Source organism: Anopheles coustani, chromosome 3 (genome assembly GCF_943734705.1).
Source record: "Anopheles coustani chromosome 3, idAnoCousDA_361_x.2, whole genome shotgun sequence".
Classification (NCBI taxonomy): Eukaryota; Metazoa; Arthropoda; class Insecta; order Diptera; family Culicidae; genus Anopheles; species Anopheles coustani.
In genome coordinates this window covers 1,827,418-1,852,650 of record NC_071288.1, presented here as the reverse complement: position 1 = coordinate 1,852,650, position 25,233 = coordinate 1,827,418, and the positions used below count along the sequence as shown (strand labels likewise).

At 43.9% G+C, this 25,233-nt stretch overlaps 3 protein-coding genes and 1 long non-coding RNA gene across 5 annotated transcripts; all 4 read right to left on the bottom strand.

Annotated features, from left to right (window-relative positions):
- Positions 1–7: 7 nt before the first annotated feature.
- LOC131260649 (carboxypeptidase Q) lies at positions 8–6,432 on the bottom strand. Of its 2 annotated transcripts, XM_058262428.1 has the most exons (5): positions 6,188–6,432; positions 5,196–6,123; positions 4,568–5,133; positions 4,264–4,495; positions 121–227 (listed from the first exon to the last, which is right to left on the bottom strand). In XM_058262428.1, the coding sequence occupies exons 1-4, from the start codon at positions 6,378–6,380 to the stop codon at positions 4,287–4,289; spliced, it is 1,896 nt and encodes a 631-aa protein (XP_058118411.1). In that variant the 5' UTR covers positions 6,381–6,432; the 3' UTR covers positions 121–227; positions 4,264–4,286. The 2 variants fall into 2 exon arrangements, with proteins under 2 accessions (XP_058118412.1, XP_058118411.1); XM_058262429.1 differs by lacking the exons at positions 4,264–4,495; positions 4,568–5,133; positions 5,196–6,123; positions 6,188–6,432 and adding exons at positions 306–428; positions 502–1,788 and having other exon boundaries at positions 8–227.
- Positions 2,310–4,249, bottom strand: LOC131260651 (carboxypeptidase Q-like). Its single transcript, XM_058262430.1, has 3 exons — positions 2,811–4,249; positions 2,615–2,737; positions 2,310–2,536 (listed from the first exon to the last, which is right to left on the bottom strand). Exons 1-3 carry the CDS (start codon positions 3,983–3,985, stop codon positions 2,383–2,385), a joined length of 1,452 nt encoding a protein of 483 aa, XP_058118413.1. The 5' UTR covers positions 3,986–4,249; the 3' UTR covers positions 2,310–2,382.
- Positions 6,433–10,401: 3,969 nt separating the features above from the next.
- On the bottom strand, positions 10,402–18,562 carry LOC131259292 (uncharacterized). Its single transcript, XM_058260749.1, has 3 exons — positions 18,365–18,562; positions 11,144–11,581; positions 10,402–11,076 (listed from the first exon to the last, which is right to left on the bottom strand). Exons 1-3 carry the CDS (start codon positions 18,560–18,562, stop codon positions 10,531–10,533), a joined length of 1,182 nt encoding a protein of 393 aa, XP_058116732.1. The 3' UTR covers positions 10,402–10,530.
- Positions 18,563–20,021: 1,459 nt separating this feature from the next.
- LOC131259296 (uncharacterized) lies at positions 20,022–21,571 on the bottom strand. Its single transcript, XR_009178120.1, has 4 exons — positions 21,028–21,571; positions 20,883–20,956; positions 20,663–20,775; positions 20,022–20,093 (listed from the first exon to the last, which is right to left on the bottom strand). It is a non-coding gene; the product is annotated as an uncharacterized LOC131259296 (long non-coding RNA).
- Between the last annotated feature and the right edge of the window lie 3,662 nt (positions 21,572–25,233).

Sequence of the window (25,233 nt, the reverse complement as noted above, 5' to 3'; positions counted from 1 at the left end):
CCATGAACCACATTATTGGTTCTTTATTATTGATCATAGTAACATTGTCTAATATGCTGCTTACATCATTGCACTACAATGCCCTGGGACTGTACACAACAGGAGCTTTTGGTATATCGATGCTCAAATCGGCAATAACGTAGGCCGTCGCTGCCCACAGGGCTGTACTTTTATCTAAAGCTTCCGGATCTTCCAGCTCGATCGTATCGCCTTCGGAATGATGGTACCTAAAAAGTTATACAATCAGAATTACTCCACTGTTGGAAATTTACAATAATATGATGCATATGTAGCCGTTCACGTACCAAAAGTAATTGTCATTCTTATTACGCAACGAAACTCCCGGAAATCCACGACTAACCCAATTTCCGATGTCGGATCCAACGGTACCATTTGTGTAGGTAAACTCCGAGAACCCACGCATGAGTCTACATTAAAAATGATGGACAATATATTACCATATTTTAAGGAACTCTTCTCCGTTTTCCTCGAAGAGCTTACTTGGCAATTTCTGCAAAAATGCAACGAGCCTCCGGGTTGCCGGAAAAATCGAGCCCAGTAGGCTCGTACGTTCCCGAGTCGGATTCAAAAAATACGTTAAATTCTTCTCTCTCATCTGCTGCGTGCTGCCTCTCGTAAACACTCACTCCCTCCAGACCCTGCTCTTCGGCTGTCCAAGCAATGGCTCGGATTGTCCGTTTCGGGCGCAACCCCATGGCTTTGAGGAAAGCTACAGCTTTCCATGATATGAACACGCCACCAGCATCATCCGATGCTCCGGTGCCGACATCCCAACTGTCCATGTGTCCCGAAACCACTACCACGGACGTGTTTTGGACAGTCGAGCCTTGCAGCTCACCAATTGTGTTGCGCGAAATTGTAGGTTCAAGGTTGACCGCGTCCATTTTTAGATGCACAACCATACGATCTCCGCGACGGAACTTTCGAAGGAGTAACATTGCATCTTCAACTGTGATTGCAGCTGCCGGAATACGGCGCACATTGGGATCATATCGAAGGGTGCCGGTGTGTGGAGTCCCGATCGAGAACGGCGTCATGGAACGAACAAGTACTCCAATAGCTCCCTTTTTCGCAGCGACTGAAGCCGATTCACCTCTATAAATGCCAGTTGGGCCGTAGCCAACCCATGCTGGTGCAAAAACTACTATTTTACCCTGCACTTGTTCCGCACTAAAGCTTTCGAATTCTTCAAACGATTCCACAGCGATTACTTCGGCCATAATGCCTTCAGGCGGTGTGCCGACAGCTCCGCCCAAACCAAGCATGGGCAGATTCTTACGGAACGGTTCAACCAATTGTGCCCACTCCCGACCTCTTTCCCAATGCGGTACAAGTGCGTCTTCAGTGTGGACATTCTCGAGTCCATCGTTGATCATTTCTTTGACGGCGAAATCGATGGCATCCTCCAGTTGCTTCGAACCGGTCAACCTCGGTCCAAACCGATCCGTGAAATCCAGCAAACTTTCCCATGTTTTACCAGCAAACTCGCCCGATACAATTCGTTCGAATATTTGATCCACCACCGGTTGGTATTGTTTTATTTCCCTTCGAAGGTTCCTTGGAAGGTCACACTTCTCATCGACAGCTGATACGGGGCTTAGAGAAACTGCTATTGCGACAATCACTACAAATAGAAACACTCGACCTCGTTCCATCTTACTGAATAATTTCGAAGAGACTAGTATTGTTCACACCGATGGTCTGCTGTTTTATGCGAACATAATCGGTGAGTAGTATATGGCACAGCCAAGATAAGACAAAATTTGAATACCCTTCTTGAGCCGAGTGTACAACTCAAATCTTGACTATCAATAACCACACTTCAGGTACAGCTTAAAGATAACAAAATCAATGAATTGGCAGATAGGAGTTATTGCTTTGAAATTCTACCAATAAAGTGACTACCGTGACATGAAATAGTGAACTAATGTTACCCTTTATTACCCAACACATGCTTAACACTTGCTAAACTTTTGTGACGAACTCTTCTTCATCATTTTTTGTATGGACGAAAATCCTGAACATCGCTCGTAATATTTCTCCGCTCATTGCTCGCCTCGATGGAACATTGCTTTATGAGGACACAAGCGTTATCAGGTTAATTAGATTAACATATCAATTTAATTGGCCAATTAGATACCATTGAGTAATGTGACGTACACTAGGTAAGATAAGACAACATTTGAATACCCTTTTTTAACCGAGTGTGCCTCCGTAAAATCAAAACCTTCGCTAGCTCAATGATAACCAAATCTGTTTTAGATAAGATAGAAGTTGCAGCTCTGAACTGAACCAATATACATTCAACCATGTTTATTGAACAGTATAACAAACTCTATTGATTTTGCATTCAACATTGCACTACAAAGCATTAGGACTGTACCCAACAGGTTCTTTTGGTATATCGATGCTCAAATCGGCAATAACGTAAGCCGTCGCTGCCCACAGGGCTGTACTTTTATCTAAAGCTTCCGGATCTTCCAGCTCGATCGTATCGCCTTCTGTATGATGATACCTAAAAAGTTATACAATCAGAATTACTGCTCTGTTGACAATTTACGAAAATATGATGCATATGTAGCCGTCCACGTACCAAAAGTAATTTTCATTCTTATTACGCAGCGAAACTCCTGGAAATCCTCGACCAACCCAATTTCCGATGTCGGATCCAACGGTACCATTTGTGTAGGTAAACTCCGAGAATCCACGCATGAGTCTGCATTAGAAATGGTAGATAATATATTACCATATTCTAAGAAACTGTTCTCCATTTTCGTCAAGGAACTTACTTGGCAATTTCTGCAAAAATGCAACGAGCCTCCGGGTTGCCTGAAAAATCGAGCCCAGTAGGCTCGTACGTTCCCGAGTCGGATTCAAAAAATACGTTAAATTCTTCTCTCTCATCTGCCGCGTGCTGCCTCTCGTAAACACTCACTCCCTCCAGACCCTGCTCTTCGGCTGTCCAAGCAATGGCTCGGATTGTACGTTTCGGGCGCAACCCCATGGCTTTGAGGAAAGCTACAGCTTTCCATGATACGAACACGCCACCAGCATCATCCGATGCTCCGGTGCCGACGTCCCAACTGTCCATATGTCCCGAAACCACTACCACGGACGTGTTTTGGAATGTTGAGCCTTGCAGCTCACCGATTGTGTTGCGCGAAATTGTAGGTTCAAGGTTGACCGCATCCATTTTTAGATGCACAACCATACGATCCCCACGACGGAACTTTCGAAGGAGTAACATTGCATCTTCAACTGTGATTGCAGCTGCCGGAATACGGCGCACATTGGGATCATATCGAAGGGTGCCGGTGTGTGGAGTCCCGATCGAGAACGGCGTCATGGAACGAACAAGTACTCCAATAGCTCCTTTTTTTGCAGCGACTGAAGCCGATTCGTAACGGTAACGACCAGTTGGGCCGTAGCCAACCCATGCTGGTGCAAAAACTACTATTTTACCCTGCACTTCTTCAGCACTAAAGCTTTCGAATTCGTCAAACGATTCCACAGCGATTATTTCAGCCATAATGCCTTCAGGCGGTGTGCCGACAGCTCTACCTAACCCGAGCATGGGCAGATTCTTACGGAACGGTTCAACCAATTGTGCCCACTCCCGACCTCTTTCCCAATGCGGTACAAGTGCGTCTTCAGTGTGGACATTCTCGAGTCCATCGTTGATCATTTCTTTGACGGCGAAATCGATTGCATCCTCCAGTTGCTTCGAACCGGACAACCTCGGTCCAAACCGATCAGTGAAATCCAGCAAACTTTCCCATGTTTTACCAGCAAACTCGCCCGATACAATTCGTTCGAATATTTGATCCACCACCGGTTGGTATTGTTGTATTTCCCTTCGAAGGCTTCTTGGAAGATCACACTTCTCATCGGCAGCTGATACGGCGGTTAGAGGAATTGCTATTGTGACAATCACTACAAATAGGAACACTCGACCTCGTTCCATCTTGCTGAACAATTGTAAAGCGACTAGTATTGCTCCTTCTACGGTACACTGTTTAATATGAGCAAAACCATTGATTGATGCAAGGTACAGACAAGATAAGACAAAATTTGAATACCCCTCTTCAGCTCTGTAAAACCTAAATCTTCGCTATCAATAATCGCACTTCAGGTGGAGCTCAATGATAACAAAATCAATTCTTGGGTAGATAGGAGTAATTGCTCTGAAATAATGCCAAACGTGGCATGCCCCAGTACAATACGCTATTATATCTTATTTACCTGTTTATTTTCCAAGCAATACTTCATTTTCGTAGAGTCCTTTTCTTCATCATTTTGAAAACTCGTTTCGAATTAGTTCGAACGATTTTCTCCTCACGTTGTCGACGCTTCTTGAATATTTTACGAATATCCTTAACATTGCCCTTCGTTTCCTCTGCATTGGGTTCTCTTGTTTCACCTGTAGCAGATTCTCCAGCAGGAACGGAATGAATGCCGAAGAATTTTCGTCCTTCTATAAAAAAAAAGCAAAAATGTTCAATGCTGCTGCTGTTATATCTCCCCAACTTTATATTCCGATCATTACCATCAAAACGAACGTCATCGGGAAGAAAGAAGAAGTTTTCCTTCCAAATTCCCTGCCTGGAGTAATAATACCCAGCCTTTCGTTGTGCCACATTTTCCCTCCACGATTCATCCTTCTCTTTATCATTCTCTTTCGTTTGCTTGTTACTTTTGCCATCTTCAAATTGTTCCATCCTGTTCTTATGATCTTCGACAGCTTGGTTTTCCTCTTCACTGTCCGACGACTCATATTTAAACTTGGCATCGCTTTGAAGAGGCATCTCTTCATCAGCTTCATAGACATCCTCGTTGGTGACTTCCGCGCTCGGATTATCTTCAGCAGGTCTACCAAACATCGAGAGCAGACTAAACCCTTCATTGTTATCCGTTCTCGCCGCGGAGCCTTTAATTGAGTTCAACAGTTCATCGGAAACGACGTAAAACTTCTGTTCCGATACTTTATACTCCTCTTCTGGCCGTTCAGCCTTTTTCAGCTCATCCATGTTTACTGGCTTTTCTGGCGCTTTATCTTGATCAGTTTTTTCTTTTTGAGACGGGTCGAAGCGTTGCATTTGTGGAGCTTTTTTACTGAAAACATACACTTCATGAGCACACGTTCGAACAAATTTATCAATGTTGTGATATCATACCTGTCGTTACGTTTTTCACCCAGAGTTTTTCCCGTCACATTTGATAGGATTTCCAGTTGCTTTCGCCTATCCTTATCATTTATGTTCTCCTGAGGTTTCCGTTCACCTTTAGTCTTGTCGTCGTGATCGAGAAACCGCGAATCCAAGCGAAATCTGTTGTCTGCATGGTACGTTGTTTGCATTTCGTGAAGCTTTTGTCCCTCCTGTCCTTCCAGTTGATTGCGAACCGAAAAGTTGCCTTCAAAGCCATCATCATCATCTTGGCCATTGAAAAGAGATAGTTTCGGTTTCGTTGACGAGCCTTCCTCGTCGTCTTCGTCATCGCTAAAAGCGATCTTACGCTTGTTGTTCACCGAATCGCCCGAGAGTGCACTTTTGATGGCGTTTTTCTGCTGCTCGTAGGCAGTTTTCAGTTTGGTCAAACCTTGCTTACGCTTCTCATCGGCTATACGAGCTTGCTCTCCAAGCTTTTTACCCTCCGATTGTTTCTGACGAGATTTTGATCGATCAATCACGTCTGCTACCTGACCCGTGATGGGAATAATTTTCAGTTTGCCATGCTCGATGTAAGTTTCTTGGTTCCACTTTCTCACAAGCTCACCTTCCGGTTTTGCAATCGGCTGTCGATTGGTAATCGTTTGATTGCCTCGACTAGGTTCTTCTTCATCTTCACTTTCTGATTCTGAACTTTCCGAAGAACTGCTTTCATTCGATTTCGATATCGTAGGCAACGTCGGCAACTTTTCGGGAGACTTGGCAACATTTTCCTCAACAGCTAATTTTTTGTACGGCTCCAACGAAGCAGCAGATTCTTTTAGTGCCTCTGCTTCTTCTCTTTCCCGTTTCAAACGGTCTAAAAATGATTCCTTTGCTTTGGAGACGTTCAAATACACACCTTTATATTTCTGCTCGCTAAACTCTTTGATACCTGTTGATTGAATTGCAAGTTACTCTTCACTGAACTAAGCATAGTTTCGTCACCGAATACTTACAACAATGTACAGTATAATCGTCTGCCTGCAATGTAACGAAACCGAAGATATCAACCACATCGCTGGCCGGATTGGACTTCTGTTTAATTTCTATCGATTCAACAACACCGTAAGCACAGAATTCTGCATTTAGCTCTTCTTCGGTAGTCCCTTTCGGGATGTTTCCGACAAAAAGACGATGTGATTTCAACATTTTCTTTAATTATTTGCAAACGACACTTTATAGATCTGAGATCTTTGCAATTGTTTTGGTTAAAAGCGCACGTGTGAAACCGGCTGTCAATATTATAGAGATGGCAGAATTCTATCGGAATGGTACCATTTGACAGCTCCGAATCAGATTAGATTCGGTTAGAACTCAAGCTTTTACATGATTCGTATAATTGCATACATTCCGGCGCTTTATTTTAAACAGACTGAACAAATGCTCGTTAAGTTAACGTAATTTTGGCCTAGTGCACAAATGTTTCTATCTAGTTAGTTATAGTTAGTAAACAATATGTAACCAGATGGATAATTTCAAAGTTATGAATAATTTTCATCAAGCATCATGCATTTAAAATAAAGAGGCAAACGAATGTTTCATGAAATGTTCATCGGCCTTCATGGAATGTTTATTCAAATTTACTATGTACATCTGAACAAAGTCTTTTTTCTAGGATGATGCTTACGAAGGGTGAGCCTTGGTCTCAAACACGGAACCGACTTATTCCTTCAGAAAATTCAGACACCTAGCATTCGACCAGAAAATCATGTTACGCTGCAAAAATAAATCATTTTCGGGCAACACGCATTCCTTCTCTCTCTTCGGGTCCGGTACTATTTGATAAGTATAAAAAACATATTAGATACCAAGCGATAGAAATGAAAAGGCTATCAAGCAATGAATTGAATCCAGGTACTCTCTTTATTTAAAATGATTTTTAGCTTCTCGTGACTCGATGTCGATGTTGGTGTGGTCAAAAGAAAAATCTTTTCCCTTTTCCCCTGATGCATCAGGATCACACAAAACGATCGTTGCTCCCTTTTGCTATCCTTCTGTGTGTCCTTGCACCTTTGACGAAGGTTCCTTCAAACGCTTACCTGAACTGCGATTCTTCGTTGGAAATCAGTTAGCAGCAAGCAAAAAGGATATTTATGGACACCGGGATACCTTCGGGTCCTTTGTCGCTCGAAGCACCATTGCCAAAACAATGATGATCAATTCCCTGTACGGTACGGCGCGTCCTTCGTTGAAGTGGGTGCTGGGTTGTTTGTCACGGTCGGAGATCTTTGTTTGCGATTTTCTATTTCATCAGGACTACTTGAATCTCCTGGTTGGTAGTCCGCTCAAGCCGCGCCCCAGGGGTCAATGTTTTTAAAGTAGATGTCTTATCATGTCTTAGGAAGCAGTTAGTTAAAATATGTTTGTCTGTATGAAGGATTGATTAAAAACTATGTCTTTAGCATTTAATATTCACGCTAGGACTGATTACTGAGGTAGAGACAATTTTACAAAACTCTGGCCAAATTTCAACTTCCAAAAAACATGCATATATTGTTGGAAGCATACTTTCCCAAGATTTCTTCGTATTTGTCCGTTTTCAACAACCATATTCACCATCCCGGTAGGTTTCTATGGGTTCTTAGGAATAGACAAGAAAAATGAGACCCTCCGGTCCTCCTTCCCGGGTCCTCGTTTATGTATTTCCTCATTCGATACGGTCCTTTCCTGTGGAGGATCCGATGTGTTCGAGGTTTCAAAAGGCACACTCTATTCATGAGTTTGCCAACGATCATTTTTCGTCCTTTTCTCAGTACGCTTAAAATGGGGAAAAAATATATGCGGGTAACAATAGACGACGAGGTTCGGTTAAACATCCTTCAACTCCAGTTATTTGTTGGATGCATACAATTCGAATGAAAGATGCTTTAAAAGTCCATTAAGGAGCACAAAGCATAGACACGTTGTATAGGATGCCCGGTTCATCGCGATGCTGTACTTTCTTCCCATTGGTCCCAATCATCTGCTGCACGGACCTCATGCCGTGCGAGAAAAAGAATATCATAAGCCACTCTACGATCATTGATGGATGAAGAACTTTGGTCCATGTAAGAAAAAAAAAACACTCCATTAAAAGGTAGAAACTTTATGAAACTAATAACCTTTGGTTACGAATCAACATCGGTACGAGTATCTTTAGCTGCATTTTCCTCACTTATGGCACATATCATCTTCGACCCAATAAACCAAACTAAACTTACCATCCGGAGAACGCAAACGATCCGGATGGTGCGATGACGGACAAATAGAAATTGACAAGCAGCCGATTTAATGAAGTGACAGTCAATTATTTTTCCGTTCTCCGGTAGTCACATGTCTTTTCCTTCTGGCCGTCGTGAAACACACGGTAGCTGACTTCATTTCCTTAATCCCCAACGGACACATTTGGGCCCTGGGGTGCGGCATAAGAAAACTTGACGTCGTTCTGGGGAAAACTTCGTCCATCGTGGTTATCTTGATCCAAGATTTGTTCACATGACGTTCGACCTGTCGGGTTTTCTTTATCCGATCCAAAGAGAAAAAAAACCGCATGAATCAGTAGAACAATAATGATGTCTTCATCATATCCTGACAGCATTCGATTGCCCAAATCCCGAACCTTTCTACCAGGATTTTCACACTAAAAGCTACACAGAGTTAACTGCCTAGTAAAATTCCTCTTTGCCTTTTCCTAAACTATTCACACGTTCATTTTGAATGAAACCTTTTCACCCGTATGTTTTCGAAGAAGAAAAACAGTTTCACATGGAGAATAGTTTCTTCGACGATCATGGAAATATTGGAAAAATCTAATTACACAACATCTGTTTTTAGTTAAGCGTGTACGATAAGTCGAGCCTCTCCAGCATTGAAGGTCACGTTAGAGCCAAAAGATAGAGCATTGAGGAAATGTGACTTACTAGTTCCCACGATGAAAAAAACTAGCCTTCTGGCGGGCCGCCAGTTATGCTGGATAGATTTAATTTACGACAATATGCAGATGTTTCTTTTTTTCTTCTAGAGGGTCTTCCTCCGTGTTTCATTTTCTGTATCTTGTGGTACATATGTGTTCATAAAGTTTTTTGTGTTTGTTCATAAAATTTTCTTTTCTCGTCCCGAACTCAGTGTCTGAAACTTGAAACCCTCCGACGACGCGGCCTCCTGCACGAGGGCCGTGTTCTATGAAAGCGGGTCAAAAGAGCCCATCCATGTGTGAAATCCATGATTTTTCGGTGGTTTTCAATAGTCACCGTTCTTTTCCAGTTCAAGTGCTAAGGCGCTATACAAGTGGTTACTAATTATTACAGTTTTAGGAATTTTCCGGCGGCAAATTGTTATGTAAGCCTTGGAAGTTGAGTTGATAACTTTGGCCTTTCGGTTTAAAACGTCGAATCTTTTTTTTGATACGTTCTACTGTACAAGGGAATAGAATATAAGAAACTTCCCTATGTTCATGTTACAATACAGCAAGCATAGATATGTTTCTGTCACGAACTCCAATCGCCATCGTTATAAAATAACTATAAAGCTGTTCGAACGCACCGTTCTTACATCGTCAAACGCAGACCCATATAATAATAAACTATCGACAAATTTCATCATCGACCCTCGCTGGACGCACACAGCAGCCAATTAGAGATGGACACTCGGCCGATCCTGCTACACATCTGTACCTGCACCCACATGCACCGGAAACTGGCCATAGCAGGATGGATGCTAGCAGACGTCCCATGGGGAACTTTGACGCCTCGATCTTTCTTAGGGCTGGAACACATTTTTCATAGCGGTCCGGTGTCGATTTTTATTGCCCTTCAGCGCGCACCAGGGTTGCATGTGGTCAGCGTGGAAGAACTTCATAGAGCTGTTCCGCCTTGCGCACCGACCGATCATTCAAGGGAAATGCTTAAGCAATGCCTATTCTAAAACACGTGGGCAGGAAGGGATTCGATGGTATCGGCGTGCTTGCCTTTGCTAGAGCTAATGAGCATTGTCCCTCCCGTTCGGATAAGCTTTCTCAAAATATATTCGGCCACATAACCTGCAATTATCCATCCGTCCACAGAAATGTGCGTGCATGCGTTAATCTCGCGGGACCCTAGCCAACAAAAAACGGAGAAAGAAAAAGATACACTCCTCGAAAATGAGGCTTTTTAGAGTCGTAACCTTTGTAGAATAATTTATTTCTCATCTCATAATTATAGACATTTGGACAAAAAAATAGAAGGGATAACGAATCGCATTGGAAATGTAACTAAAACGTAATAAAACATGTTTGGTAATCGCTGCTTCCCAGGCCAATCCTGGGCCGGGTCACTTCCGCCTAGGCCAGATGATGTTGGCCCCGAGCCGCACTCGCCAGGTCGAACACGGTCTCGTAGTCGTCGTCGAACTTTGTCTTCATCACCAGGTTCACCGGTCGCGGCACGGCGAGCGGCACTGGCAGCGCTTCCGGCATCACCGAATGGTGCACGATCAGCGCCCGGAGCGAGCTGAACTCCTTCTGGAAGCCCTTGATCTTGTACCCATCGCTGGCTGTACGCACGATCAGGTAGTGCGCGATGCGAGGGCCCGCCGATCCCGGAGGAACGCGCAGGGACAGGGCGTAGCAGTCCGGCTGTGTGGTACTCTTGCGCACCAGGAAACTGCCGGGCAGTTTGTCCGTGAGCAGATCGAGCGAAAGGTTCCGGGGCAGGTTTTCGTGGTACCAGCTCTCGCCAAGCAGTCGCTGATACTCCCGACTCCGGTCGAGGTCGCCCTGGATGGAGCCGGTCAGTGCGGCCACCTGTTCCCGTTGCAGGACGAGTGTACCCTCCTCCTTATCCTCGGCTATGGTTGACTGCAGAAGGTTCAGTGCTATTTTTTTAATCTGCAGAACAAAAAGAGTAGAGTAAGTAACAAGATTTTGACATTCTGAATCCATTCTAAAAACTTACAAATGCCGGCTTTTCGACGCACTTTGCCAAATTGACATCGTACTCCAGTTCGCGATTCTGTTTCTCCAGCATCGTTTTAATCTCCCGATAGTCCGCCGCATTCGGTGTGCAAAAGGCGGGCTGCCGACACGGACGGGTTCCGGTGCCTGTTCCTTTGAGATCCGGAGACGTTCCACTGCCCTGGCTGTTCCGTTTGAGGATACGCTTGATACATTTGTAGATTCGCGTTTTACAGTTGATCTTGCGCTTGCTGTCGACGAAGGCGAACCGTCCTCCGAGCAGCTTACAGTTGGACGATGGTGACGACTTGGCTTTCGGATCAGTGTCGGAAAATGGTGCCTTCCCGGACGTCGACGACGACGACGACAGGCCGCCAACGATGAGCATCAGGTGGTTCCGACGCCTCTTCAGGTCCTGTGTGTTGCGCGGTTCGTTTACCTGGAAGACAAACAAAAAAAATCACCATGTTAATTTATTTGCCAATTGAAAGGTCACACAGATGATGCCAAAGGGTCGCAAAAAAAAGGGGAAGGAAACTTCTCGGGTTGATTCTCATTCACTTCGAAGGGTGCAACAAACTGCATGCTCCTGTTGCACCCATTGTACCCAAGGAAACCAGATTAAATCGTCTCTTTGGCTGTCACAACAGCAATCAAGCTTCTTGGTCCCAATTTAGGGAGCGAACATCTTCCATCAAACCGGAAGGGGCGTCATTGTCAAGACCACAGTAAAGCACGCACCTATTCGCAAACAACGCTTCCTCGAAATGTAGCATGGAAGCAGGAAACTCTGGTACGGGTTTCCTTTCCCCGACATGCATCCTATCCTATGTCAACGAATCGTCGAAAAAGGACAGCTTAGAAAAATAAACTGCAGGTCGTGTGTCCGCTCTTTTTTTTCTCCAATTTCCTCCCAACACAAGCCACAAAACTCACAAATATTCCAACCTTTGCGAAGCCAGGCGGTTTGGGAGAGCGCTCCGGCACCGGCACCGGCTTTTGCCTAATAATGGACCGAAGAAACGCAAGACGGTACCGTCGGTCCGAGACAACAAATTCCTGTGGCACTTTTGTCAGCGTGAAAGTGTCGATTTAAAAGAAAGCAAAGAGTGTCACCGAGCGTGAGGCATTCTTTCCGGCGACGTCGTCGACGTGAAATGCATATCGAACGAAATTTGATGACGAGATGGCGTCCCGGAACGACGTGCCGTTGTTCGAGCGTTGTTTGTTCAACGACAGCCCTCGTGGCCCCTTCCCTGCCCTGGTTGCGGGCGGGAATGATGTGGTAAATAAATAACATTATTTCCATGCCACTTCTTATACGCATCGGTGAGCTGTTGTTGTTGGAGGAGGAGGAGGGAGGAACAGTGGGCTCGCCTGAAAGGTTGGCAGGCTTTTCCTGCTCGTTTCGCCCGCCACAAACGCAGATGTGGGTGGAAAACATCATCAGCAACAAGATCGTACCGGACCCGGGAATCGTATCGTATCAGATTCACGCGTTCTTATGGCGGAATTCTAGGCATGGTGTAGGGAAAACTGTTGCAAAGACACACATGGCCAAATTGAGAGAGCGAAGCAAATGGGACCCCGAATTCGTATCGCATCAAATCAATTCCGAAATGCGTACGATAATTGAAGAAGAATGGACCGTTTCCCTTACAATGGCCTCCCAACGTTTCGCTTTCTTCCTTCTCAAGTGCACTCTACGATTTTTCCCTCGGAGCAGCTGATGCCCGCCCTTTTTGTGAGTGTGTGTGTGTGTGTGTCTGTGTAATAGGTACTTGAACGAAAAAGCAAACCCCTGGACCTAGAGGACCCCACCGAATCGTCGAAACCCCTGGAAGGGTACATTTGTTTTGAATGGTTCTAGGCATGAGTTGTTATTTCAGCAATTTTCGAACTCACTCATTCCTTCCCGTGCATTACCCGAAACCGTCCCGGCCCGGAACGCTGGATGACAAGGGGCCACATCCTCTATGTTTTACCAGCACAACATCCGAAAATCACCCCGGTAAACGAAACGGGCTCGGGGAAACAGGGAGGTAAACGATAAGCAGCCAATAATGACCCCCGGGTGGAATGATGTTTCCCAAAATTAAATGCATCCGGGCTGTCCGGAATGCTGGGCAATGTTTGGTGGGTAAGTTAATCGAATCGGCTCACACAATTAAAAACTGTTTTCAAACACACACTTCCACCACGTCTTGCGGTTGCGGACCACTTTTCCACCGGGTTTTTAAGCCATGCACGCGACATTACTGGCATGCGTCTTTTCCCCCCCTCGCGGGAAATGAAACACTGACAGGGCCCTGACCCCCTTTGTGACTGTGACTGACAGGAGGGGCAATAACGTCAGTAGCAGCGACGCAGCTTCAACATCCGCAAGACACGCGCTCCGACCGAAAAGAAGCCATTTTAATTTCGCGTGCGCCACACACAGATTTCCCAAATGCGTCATCCGTGGGCGACATTGCCTTTAAAAAAAAATGGAGGCGTGCATCAATCGGGCAGCCTTCTTTCGGAAACGAGAGCAGATTGTATCGGGTGGCGAATTTCGTTCACCGGCCAGCAGCTGACGATGAAGTCCCATATCTGGCGCGCCACGTGCTCACTTGAATTCCCCGCCGGAAACCCGGGGCGGGTCCCGAGAGAAATGGACTTCAATTACATTTTCCATCCGACGGCAAGTAACTCGGGAACTCCATTTGCATGTAGAATGTTTCATCAAACATCAATTTGCCCCGCTCCTGGCCATCGAGCGAAGCCATTCGATGCGCCATAGGAGACACACGGAAGTCAATGGGGGCGCCCCGATTTGTTTATCCACACAGCCGAGACTAATTGGGGCAGGCTTCAGCAAAATCGTTTGCCGATGTTGCGAACGAGTTCGAGTCGATCTGTTTATTTTCCTCGTAAGTGGTGCCGCCGCATCCGTAATGTGACTTTTCTTTGATCGAAGAAAACACACCACCTTTCGACGGGCCACAAATAAAACGCATCTTTTCGATGCTCTCTCTGTGAGGTGTTTGAATAATACCGCTATCGGTTGTGTGTTTGTTATTCCACTGGCACCATTTGAAGATTTTAAAAATAGTCTCATTTGGCTCCAAAAAAGATACCATTTTCCAAAACATCGCATTGCAATAAAAATTCATCCCGGTTCGTGTGGAATGTGTACATGAGTGCCGTTCTTGTGTGTTTGGAACACATCCGCCAATCGAAAGGCGTTAAACCATTTGTTTTAAGTCAAAAGAATGAGACATGGCTGCCAGTCAATTAAGAACAAAAAAAAATGCACGTGGCGGAATGGCCGTCGGGAGCATGCGGCGCGCGCGTTAAGTGGTTATCTTAATTCCTACACCATAAATTCATACAACACTGGGTTTTCCTTCGTCGGAGTGGCAAGTTTGAGCAACAACGAAAAAAAAGCGAGGGCCCTACGAAATTCTGTGGAGAATGTGGAGCACGCCCGATCCATCTCGTCCGTCGTCCCTGGGGCTTATGGATTGTGCGCCGTAAAACCAAATCAAATAATTTATTGCATCGTGAAGATAAACCATTTCTTCGACGCCTCGAAAAGCGTCGACGGCGTGCCTCCTCGATCGCGCATCTCATTAGGGCGTTGCAGCCGAGATATGGAGAGCTAAAAAACCCAAGGCTGGGTCGTCTAGGTTAGGGTCCATGTCTCGCATCGGATAAAGTGTAGGAACCATTTCCTAGGGGTCTATGGTCAAGCGCGTTAAAGCACTGCTGTAAAAGGAAAGTGTCAACGGACAAGTTGAGCTATAAATTAGACACGAACGCATTATCACACCGTGTGCGTGCCTTATTCACACACACACACAAATGCATAGAAAAACACCGGAAAAAGGGTCCCTCCTAGCGGCCCCCGAGGTGACAACCGCAATCGAGATAGGGATCGACGTGAGGTTTGTCCGTTTTCGTCTTTAAATGCATTCCCGTTCTATCTCTGAACACGCGGGGCGAAAAATCGTCATTCTTCGGAGTCCTTTGTCATGTAGGAGAAGATAAGAGGACCTATTTCCCAACTGCCTCTCCCAGTCTTTCTTACTGCACCAACTTCAACACCTAATCAACTTGTTCCATTCCAACCCCAAGGACTCCTCCTAACGGTGGTCGTTTCTGGCATCAAAACGCGTTATCTAAGAATTTTAATTACGCCAAGTCGTAAAGTGTCACCCCGGACACAACCAATAGAACAATTTGTCACGCACACACACCCCGACCCCATGGCCACCGCTCGGTAAATGTGCATCGTTGCTCGTGGAAACATGGAACGAATGACTCACATGACTGCAAACAACCCCCCGACAGACACACACAAACGCATTGTTCAATTTGATGAGTTTAAGATGAGTCCCCGGACTCGGACGAGATGAGAATATTTGATTTCCGATGGGTAAACGCGATAACGGTTCCACGATTCAAAACCACAAACCTGGAGGAGGTTCTAAGAATCCCTAGCTCCCTCGAAGATAGTTACTACAGAGAATTACTGCAAGAACCTGACTCAGGTGATTTTTTTTTTTGGTTAGCCAACCTTTTTCCTATTAATCTCACCGACCTTAGTAAAAAAAAAGAAAAGATCAAATCCTCCTGAAAGTGGCATCACCAAACGGACACACAGTTCCAGGCGGTGTGCATCGATGTCGTAGGCCAAAAACGACACCTCATCGAATCGAAAAGGACGATCGTAAAATTTTATGGATTATTTCAGGCTTTATCTTCCCCTAGCTGGTGGTTTCCACTACAACCTGTCCGTATCACCTCGAACCAGACCCATCCCAAGTTAACAAAAGGTTTAGGACCAGCTCAAAGTCATCCGCGTCTTCTGACCGCCCCACATCAGGGGTGGTGGCGGTAAAAGCAGTTGTGGCATTTTCCCGACTTAGTGTAGCCAATGTTGAGCCCATTTGGACCCCGGGTCATAAACTATACGTGCAGCTTTTGTAACGCTAATCAGCGTTCCACCGAGATCCCTAGTGTGTGCTTTATTTGAAAAGAACCTCGAACGGATTACATATCTATCGTAAGGTGTCTGACGAAAAGATTTCTCCCTTTCTTCCACCAAAAAACTCATGACACTTCTCACACAAAAGTTCTCACCCCAAGTAAGAAAGCAAACGGATGTCGAAAGACTTGGGAACCGGTCAACGTACACACAGATATCGCTTGGCACATGATAATAGGAAGGAGAAGGTAAAGTATCCCCCATCCATACGCAGCATAGCTATATGCATGTAAATTGAGGCTCTGGGAGGCCACCGTAACGTACGAGGGAATCTAACGTACTTCTTCGTGGCGGCTTACAACATCCTTTTCCAACGGACAACATTGGCTACCGTGATACGAAAACCCTTTCACCTGGGACTTCTACCGGTGAACCTTGGTGGAAACCGAGTGTACCAACAAGTATAGCTTTACGTAACCCAGTACGGTGTACGGTGACATCCTCGCTGTGGTCGAAAGGAAGGAAAAGTAGTGTGCATGAAAGTCAATTTCTTCCATCCTTTCCATCCTCCACGGCGATGGCAATGGAGGAAGCGTTAAATTTTTCGTTCAAATTAAATTAGAAGAATATTGTCACGTCGCGTTCATCGTTAGGGGGTAGAGTGGTAAGGATGGAAGGATGGAGGCCTTTGGTGGCAGCATGTTTCCACGGAAAACTTCACGCTTCTGCTAGCCGTCGAGGGATGGGAAAGTTTCCACGCACACGGTGGCCAACCTTCATTACAATTCATTCGCCGTACAAATTTGTTTACCGACGCGTGATTGTATCCACTCCGACTTTATACGTGATGACCAACGACACAATTTGGGGCGTGATCGATGGAATTGATTCAATTAATCAGCCATAAGACGATGGCAGTCCACGGCCAGGTCGTTGTCACGGGCTGGCACGGCGATTGGGTTTTATTGGCGGCAACGAATCAAATTCCCATTCGTCTGCGTTCGTTTTCTTCGTGAGGCAGGGTTAACGAAGGGTAGATCGATGAATATTCCACGACGACGACCCGCTCAAAGATGGAACCCACTTTCATCGTCAATCTGCTCGATGATTTGACACTTTTGGCTTCCATGAGGCTTCCTTCCTCCAACTTGAACTGATTTTTATGTTCCCGATAGAATGACCGGACAGAAGATGAGCAACCGAAACCGAAGGACAAATGGAGAAGCGCGGTCTCAAAAATGATAAATCACAGCCAAGAGGGAACCGTTTCCACCTCATTTGTTTTTGACTTTTCCAACTGCAAATACTTGGACCGTATTTTTTCGTTTTTTTTAAACATGCTTGGAGAATATCGAGCATCTCAGAAGAATGGCCCTCATTTTTAATGACTGCTGGTATCAATTTATGCAAGCGAGTGTATATCCTTTTTTGAAGTCCCCTTCGCCATGAAAGAAGTACGTCCTAAGAAAAATAAACAATGTCCTACAATGATGAATGAGTTTTTTTAGCTTTATTTAAACCTTTCCCAACCTAATCAAAATATCTTCTCAGTAAGCCAATATCTCAGATTGTTGTTTCTTTCCTGCTGATGATCGTAGCTCATCTACATTTTTGTTGATTCTTGCATTTTGATGTCATGGAAAATACATAAACTCATGACCAAAAAGTGGATTCCAATGAAGCTTGATTAATGTTGTCATCCATCATATTCATGCCAGCATGACGTTTTTTTTTAAGTAAAGAACATCCATAAGCAACGTTGTACTTTATCCAAATGTTTACGAAGACTGGGTCATTTGTTTGGTCTATAAAGAAATTTCCCTCAAATTCAATTGTCATTTAAAGTTTCAACACATTGTAGAAACTAAATGCTGGAAAGAAGATTGTCTAATCAACATGCATATCGTCCATACTTTTCTCTCAGACATTCATGCTCCGTTTATAATTATGAATTTTTAATACCCTACACATGCTACTTGTGCAGCCTTCCCTTCAGGCATGTGCTTGTCTTAATCATGCCAAGGAAGCTCCTAAGTGGCTTACGTCGAAATTGATGCGGGTACCGTGGACCACAATGCATATGCCTTCGAGTGAGCAAATTATCAAAAAATCATGTTACCAAGAAAATGCTGTAACAAAATCTCGCAGTCTCGAACGACCAGGTGTATCTAGGGAACAGTGGAAGTGAAGTCGCAGGCTGCCAAGAATAAGGAGACATACGGAGATTGCAGGACTGGAAAAGCTTCTTACATTTTTCATAGCTGCTCCTCCATTCAGCTGATTGTGCAGTCGATCTTGCGCCGGTGGTGTCGTCAGCGTCGAGGGGGGCAAAGATTTTCTCATTTTCCTCTCCACCTTCGAGGGAGTGCCTCCGCACTCGTTCCGACTTTCCCCGGGAAGGGTGGCGTTATTCAATTTCTTATACTTCAGTCCTCCGAAGCGCAACATATTGGCTTTTTTTCGCGGCACTTTATGTGGACGATGTGTGGTGGGGGTTTTTTGGTGTACAGTTCTCGAAGCTGATTTCAATTATTGGGCTGGCTTGGGAGTCAGTGAAACTACAATTCCACACACACACACACACACACACACACACACACAGGTTTTGTACACGCGATTCTAATCCTGAGCACAGAAGCACGGAATCACGACAAGCACGGATTATCACAGCAAATGTTGAATCTTTGAGGCAAGGTCATCTTCGATTGCGAAGAGGTGGAACAGGCTAATTTGATGTTTTCGTTTCAGGCATTCAATAAATCAAATCACTTTGATAACGGTTTCTTCACCTCGTAAACGCTTGAGTTGTATTGTATAATCTCAACAGTGTAATATTTTTCTTTAAGTTATACACTTAGTTTGAATAACGTGCCACAAGTCAACACAGCATAATATCGGCATCGAATGACTCAATCACCAGCTCGAAACGGTTGCACTGTACCGGAAACTAAATGCGAAATCGTGAACACGTGCGCGGCCCGTTAGCGCTTTCCAGGACAGGACGATAAACGCCGCAAAACAAACGGCGTATTCTTTACCAATGCTCCTTCAACTCTGCGCTGATGCCACAATCTGAACCGAACCCGACGAGCAACAAATGCGAACTAACAGGAACGAAAAACCGCGGTCGATGCTCATCCCCTGCTCGGTCACGCAGACTGAAGCAACACCGTTTACATTTACAGTGCGTTACAAGATTTCAGCAACAAGAAATTGTTCGCAAATGACACATTTGTTGAACAACACACAAGAACTTTGGGATACAGCACTGCATCCGAAAGGTGTTTCTTTCGATGGGCTCTAATAGTTTGCATCAATTCAGCTTGGTGTTGCTTTTTTTATGTTCCGCACTGTGCCATGGCGATGCATGGCGCATTACAACTTGGAATAGATTTTCTTGCCCAAGAAGGACAGCATAAAAGCGAAAAGGAAAAGCTCAAGGAACGAAATGGAATAGATTCCATACGGACTGCACACTTTACTAGAACGCAGGGAAATAAGAACGCAACTAACGGCAAAGAAGGAGAAGAAGGGTAGGATAAGTTGAGGGTATGCGAGGAAAAGTGTCACATTTCGTGTACGTATCGAATCGTCCACATTTGGCGGAATGCTATCTACGCATATCGCGGACGACAATGAGGCTCAGATACTTCCCAACTACCCATTTGAATGCGATAAACTCGAGTTGAGCGGGTTATAGCCGGCTATCTGCAAATAATAGCCGACAGCGACAACTCCCCGCGATAGCAGCGTCTTCGCGGCCTATTTCAGTGGTGAGCGCGCGAGCACCCCAGGGCCTTGAGTTACTTTTCCCCGCGGTGTATTTGTTTCTTTCACTCCGACGCTTGGCTGTGACGTCACAGCCCGTGCGCCGAATAAATACGTTGAACGAAAATAATTTCAGTTTATTTTTCTTTTTATTTACCATTTTCTTCGCTGGTAGTTCTCAATGTTTACAACGTGGGATGAAATAATAAATCTGAAATGAAATATAAGAAAAAAAACATAAATAAATAACTATTCCCGTGAAAAGCATTAACGAGTTAATATTTTTGGTTGATGATATCAACATAGCAGATTTGATACTAAATGTTTGGGATATTAACTAAACACGGTTATTAAATTACATTTTTTTTAGCAACATACATTGTTATTCATACCCAAATTTAATGTAATGATGTAAATCTTTTGATTCTAAATGTTTACGATATCAACTAAAGACGATTGATTCTAATTAATTATGATATTAACTAAACACGGTTATTAAATTACATATTGCTTAGCAATATACATTGTAAATGATATCAATTTTTTACAAAATGATAATAAATCTTTGAGATATGATAGGTATGCATTAAACAACATGCAGATTACAACAAATGAATGAATACCAATAGCAAATGTTTGGCCACGAAACTAAAGAAGACTGTTCTTTTTAATGGTATGCTATGGAATACCATATCACGCCAAATATTCCGTTCTGTGTTATCAAGATTGTAAGTCCTAACATAATAAAATATGAGCTTACTAATTAATTGCTAGTCGTACCTTCTATGATGATGATCCGTATCACTAGAAATTTAGTTGAGGAAGCTAAGATCTTCTTCTTCCTTGTCGAAACACGCATCTAAGGGGTGCTGGTCTTATATACGGCAAATGATCTACAACGTATCAAAAATATTATTAATTACAACCCAAAAAATGCTGTGAACTACTTCACGGCATGTGTGTAGCTGCTGTTTAATTTATCTTTAAATAGATAGCTTACCTGTATAGTTTGCAACGGTAATCCGTTGCTTGTAATTTCTTCTAATTATCTCGAATACAAAAAAGCATTTGCTGCTGAAAGAGAAGAAAAAATATAATATCTATAAATATATGTTCATTACCAATTATTTTCAACCGATATTCACCTTCATCAACACAGAAGCATATTCTTTTCACATTAGCGCAATATCCGATACCTAGATGCAAATTATCGTGGATACTACCCTGGTGGTTTTTTCCGTGATGTGCTTGACGTGCGTGTATTGCTCAAAATCGTGCTACGGAGAATCTGGAGGCACGGGCGGATTTACTTCTACCTAAAGCAGGTATCTACAGGCCACGGATTCTTCCGCGGATATCTCTCTGCAATTGCCGAAGTTTCGATGAGGTACACAGCCGATTGCTGTTCGGGCACATGCTGATTTTCGCCTAGGTGAATACTGCGGAAATGCACATGCTCCATAGCAGCAACTTTTTGAATCTATGACCTATAGATAATTCGACACGTCGCTCGGCTCTGATCCCCTGATTGCACGCGTCGGCGCCTACTGCAAGGACAGCCTGAAACCGAACCTATCCAAACACACTTGTTTGTACCTTTTCTAAAGGATTTCGACTGTCTTCCATGTCATTCGCCTTTGATTTTGGGGCTCTGAACACGCAACGCCTGATTTTTAGCACATTCTGAAACTGAAGTGTGATCGGAAAGCACCACTGAAAGAAGCAAGTGTAGCTGAAAGAACCGAAAACATTGAATTAGTCACACGATGTCAACTGACTATTTCGAGACAATCATTTTTCCTGCAAATCTCAGCTGATTGCACAGCAAATCCTACCGCGTAAGCAAAACATTCACGCTTTATCGGTATTGTGAAGTTGAAGCCGCTGGTATCAATTTGTGCACGAAACTATACTATCCGCTACCCGTGCTGCTGAAATGACGTAATTCAGTTATGTAAACACATTGGGAACTATTTCATGACAAACACTTCATACTTTACCTGATATGAACTGATGATTCCATAAATAGTTTCGAAAACGTGTAGAACTATCTGGACGAATCAATTGTTTACGCCCTTGATGTCGTTAATATTCTGTGAAGAAACAGGGCACTGCTTTTGGTGCTGTAAAAACAGAACATTGATTAAACGTTAATTAACATTCTGGAAAACAACACACTTGCATGATCGGTTTGATTGCTTCGGCATTACTTCACCTTATTTTCAATGCCGGTCCTACAGCAATGCATTCGATAATCGAAAAATACAAGCCCTTTCTCTTTTCAACCAGTTTAATCCTGAAGCATATCCGTGAACACTTGATGTAACCACCAATTCGACAAAAGTTTGCTCTGATGATGGTGAATAGTAATGTTAGAAATGTTATGATTATAAACTATTTCTAATGCCGAAACACTTTCACTTCACTGCTTACCTGATTGTTTACGTTTTCACTGTACAGGATCCATCGCCCTCCGGTGGTTAAAATACGACGCGAACTGGTCAGAATCGTATGTTAAATGGTTGAATGTTGATTGATGAAGCGAAATATTAACCTATAACAGCTGAAATGTAGAAATAAAATGTAATTATCAGCGAAAAACTTTAGCGAACTTACCGTGCTGCTTTGTTTACTTCGATGTGTCAAAGTAACTCTGCGTGTGAGATGCGCCGTACGAACGGGAAAAAACATCCACACGCACATCGTCGCGCTCGTTCGATCGCACAAAAAGGACGCTCCTTTGCTATCGCGGCATCTGCGGCGGGCTATGTTCGAGAGCGGGATCGAAAAATTTTGCTAAGTCCGCGAGCGACGGGTCTCCGCCACTATCGCGGCATCTGCGGACGGCAATCATCGAGTGTGGCATCGTAAAAATCGGCTAAGTCCGAGAGAGCTGGTTTTTTTTGTATGGAGTTTTCTCCGGCCTGCTCAATTTTCAAATGGAACTCAATTCCGGGCTGGTTGGGTTTAACGTATCTTCGTTCAGTGACACCGGGTTTGAAAATTTGTAAACTATAATATCCTAATAAACCTTTGTTTTAGAAAAGTAGAACGTAATAAATCAGCTTTCGATCAGTTTCTCTTTAAAAATATCTATCATTATAGAAAAAAATCACTTCCTTTCATTCTTATTTGGGTTGTATTCTTGTTTTTCAAAAGTGATAAAGTAAAAACAATATCATAAAAATAACATACCAGCTGCTGCGGCAATGTTCTTATGAAAGCCATCAAGCAGAAGGAATCAGATACAGATTTTTAGCCACCATCTCCGTTCCTGCCTTTGCACGTGCACGGATAAGAAAAACCAACCCTTCGTGGATTCAGATAGCACGAATGCCTCCCCGTTCGTTGCCGATGGATGTCCCCTGGGCTTCTGTTCTGTCCCCTTGTTTTCCGTTTCCCTAGTTTTTCCCCGCGCTGCGTTCGGGGGGAAAGTGCTAAGGTGAGTAATCATTTATGTTTATTGTTTATCTTTCGATTTCTATTTAACTTCCACCTCGCCCTGCTTTAAAGGCCGCTCTCGTAAAGGACATGCGTTGTTTGGCTAGTGACGATGCTGGTTTTCCCTTCTTTAGAATAGAAAAAAAGATCCTGAACCCATGCCCATACCCGTGCCACCAACGACAAAGTTCTGTTTTCTTTTATGCTTAGCGATAAATTTTATTACACCAAACACGTTTTGGAAACATGCAGGACGCGTACACGCGTTCACTGTTTCCCTCTCCGCACCTTGTCCTGCGTTATATCCTGCTTGAACCAACAGAAGGGACGGTTGATTTTAAAGTTTCGTTTCCACAGAAAGATTTCCTTCCTTTCGCCAGCCTCACGGCTCTTTCGCAATGCTTCGTATCGTTATCACAACGAAAAATTATCGTTTTCACCAAAAAAACAACCACAACATGGTTCCTCTATCAGTGTAAATATTATTTGCCCTCATTGAAGCATACTTAAAGGCTTTCATTTGATAGGACAATTAGCGTTAAACAACTCAGACACAGTTTTTAAATTATTTATCAACCAAACTCACAGTGTAATGAAGAAAATATATATATAGATTCGTAAGTGCGGATCGCTTCAATGCTTTGCGAAATATGATACATTCATCTCTGGCTAACGTTTCTCGGGCAAATACTCAGATTACAATCGCACAAACGATATGTCGCTCTATTGAGACGGACCAGTAGCGAAGTAGGCCCGTTTTCGAAGCCTCTGGCAACCAATCGTCTGCTGTTGAAACTGCTGTTACTTTCGTGGTCAGGCAATCGGTTTCATTTACTGTGGCAAGCGTTGTGGAACAATTCTCAACGGAAGCACCCACAGGCAGGGTCAACAATTGTAGCGGCTCGTAAAAGCATGACAACTTACAATCACCCCATCGCTAAAAAAAACCCCACCAAAGGTTATCAAGTGGTCAGCGGAAAGACGTTTTTTACGTCACTGTTTTTGTCTGCGGTGAAATCACGCGACGTAGAGAAATTCTATGCCACAGGAAAAGGCAACGCGCAGTTTGCGATTATGCTGCAGAAACGCAACGGTTCAACCATTTCGGACGGAATCGCAAGGTGGGCTGCTAACGGAATGCTTAATCCATTTTGCATGCTGACGGGATGTGGATGGATAGTTTTACACAAACTAAACATAATGCCTTAGACATGAATACGTTGCCCTCACTGGGAGAATCGCAATGCCTGCAGTAAATGTTTTCACATTTTTAATGGAGTGAGTTTATTGAATAGCATTTATTAAACAAACATATCACGCACTTTTCACTCGTACACCACACATTCCAGCTCACTGTTCTCAAAATCGATAAAACCTCCCGTAAATCCAAAGATCTCGGAGACAACACAACACTCGAAAAAGCTGTTGAACACATGTTTTCTCCCGAGACGAATTCTCCAATGCGCCCTTTCAACCCCTCTGCGGGAACTATCAAAGTGCACCCTACTCGTCCATAACGCGTCGTAAAGTTAACCAACAGAGACAAAACGGCGCAAATTCAATAAATCTTAATACACACCACACCAAATGAATGCCAACCTTTACTAACGGAGAACCTCGTCCCCATAAGAACGGGGAAAAACTTGAAACCATCAACGAAATTGGGGGAAAGTCGAACAGAAATATAATATTTATCTTTCACACTATAGTTCACGTGGTTTGTATTGCTTCATTCATATTAAATTTATATATACCTCTGAAAATGTAATTATTCTTTTTCGTCCTGAAAACATCGTGTGAAGCACGAAGCTGAAACCCGGATAAGTAAGTCGTCATGTTTATGAAATGTAATGGAATGTATTTTTCACAATATATCGGTTTTTATACTCTCTGCACAAATGGAGAAGCGT

Coding starts and splice junctions, on each gene's coding strand:
- LOC131260649 (XM_058262428.1), bottom strand. CDS start 6,380: ATGTTGAAATCACATCGTCTTTTTGTCGGAAACATCCCGAAAGGGACT. Junction 5,134..5,195: donor GGTGAAAAACGTAACGACAG/GTATGATATCAC, acceptor GTATGTTTTCAG/TAAAAAAGCTCCACAAATGC. Junction 4,496..4,567: donor CGATGACGTTCGTTTTGATG/GTAATGATCGGA, acceptor TTTTTTTTATAG/AAGGACGAAAATTCTTCGGC.
- LOC131260651 (XM_058262430.1), bottom strand. CDS start 3,985: ATGGAACGAGGTCGAGTGTTCCTATTTGTAGTGATTGTCACAATAGCA. Junction 2,738..2,810: donor ATTTTTGCAGAAATTGCCAA/GTAAGTTCCTTG, acceptor TTTCTAATGCAG/ACTCATGCGTGGATTCTCGG. Junction 2,537..2,614: donor AAGAATGAAAATTACTTTTG/GTACGTGGACGG, acceptor ATAACTTTTTAG/GTATCATCATACAGAAGGCG.
- LOC131259292 (XM_058260749.1), bottom strand. CDS start 18,562: ATGTTGCGCTTCGGAGGACTGAAGTATAAGAAATTGAATAACGCCACC. Junction 11,582..18,364: donor GAGGAGCAGCTATGAAAAAT/GTAAGAAGCTTT, acceptor TTTGTCTTCCAG/GTAAACGAACCGCGCAACAC. Junction 11,077..11,143: donor GCGTCGAAAAGCCGGCATTT/GTAAGTTTTTAG, acceptor TTTGTTCTGCAG/ATTAAAAAAATAGCACTGAA.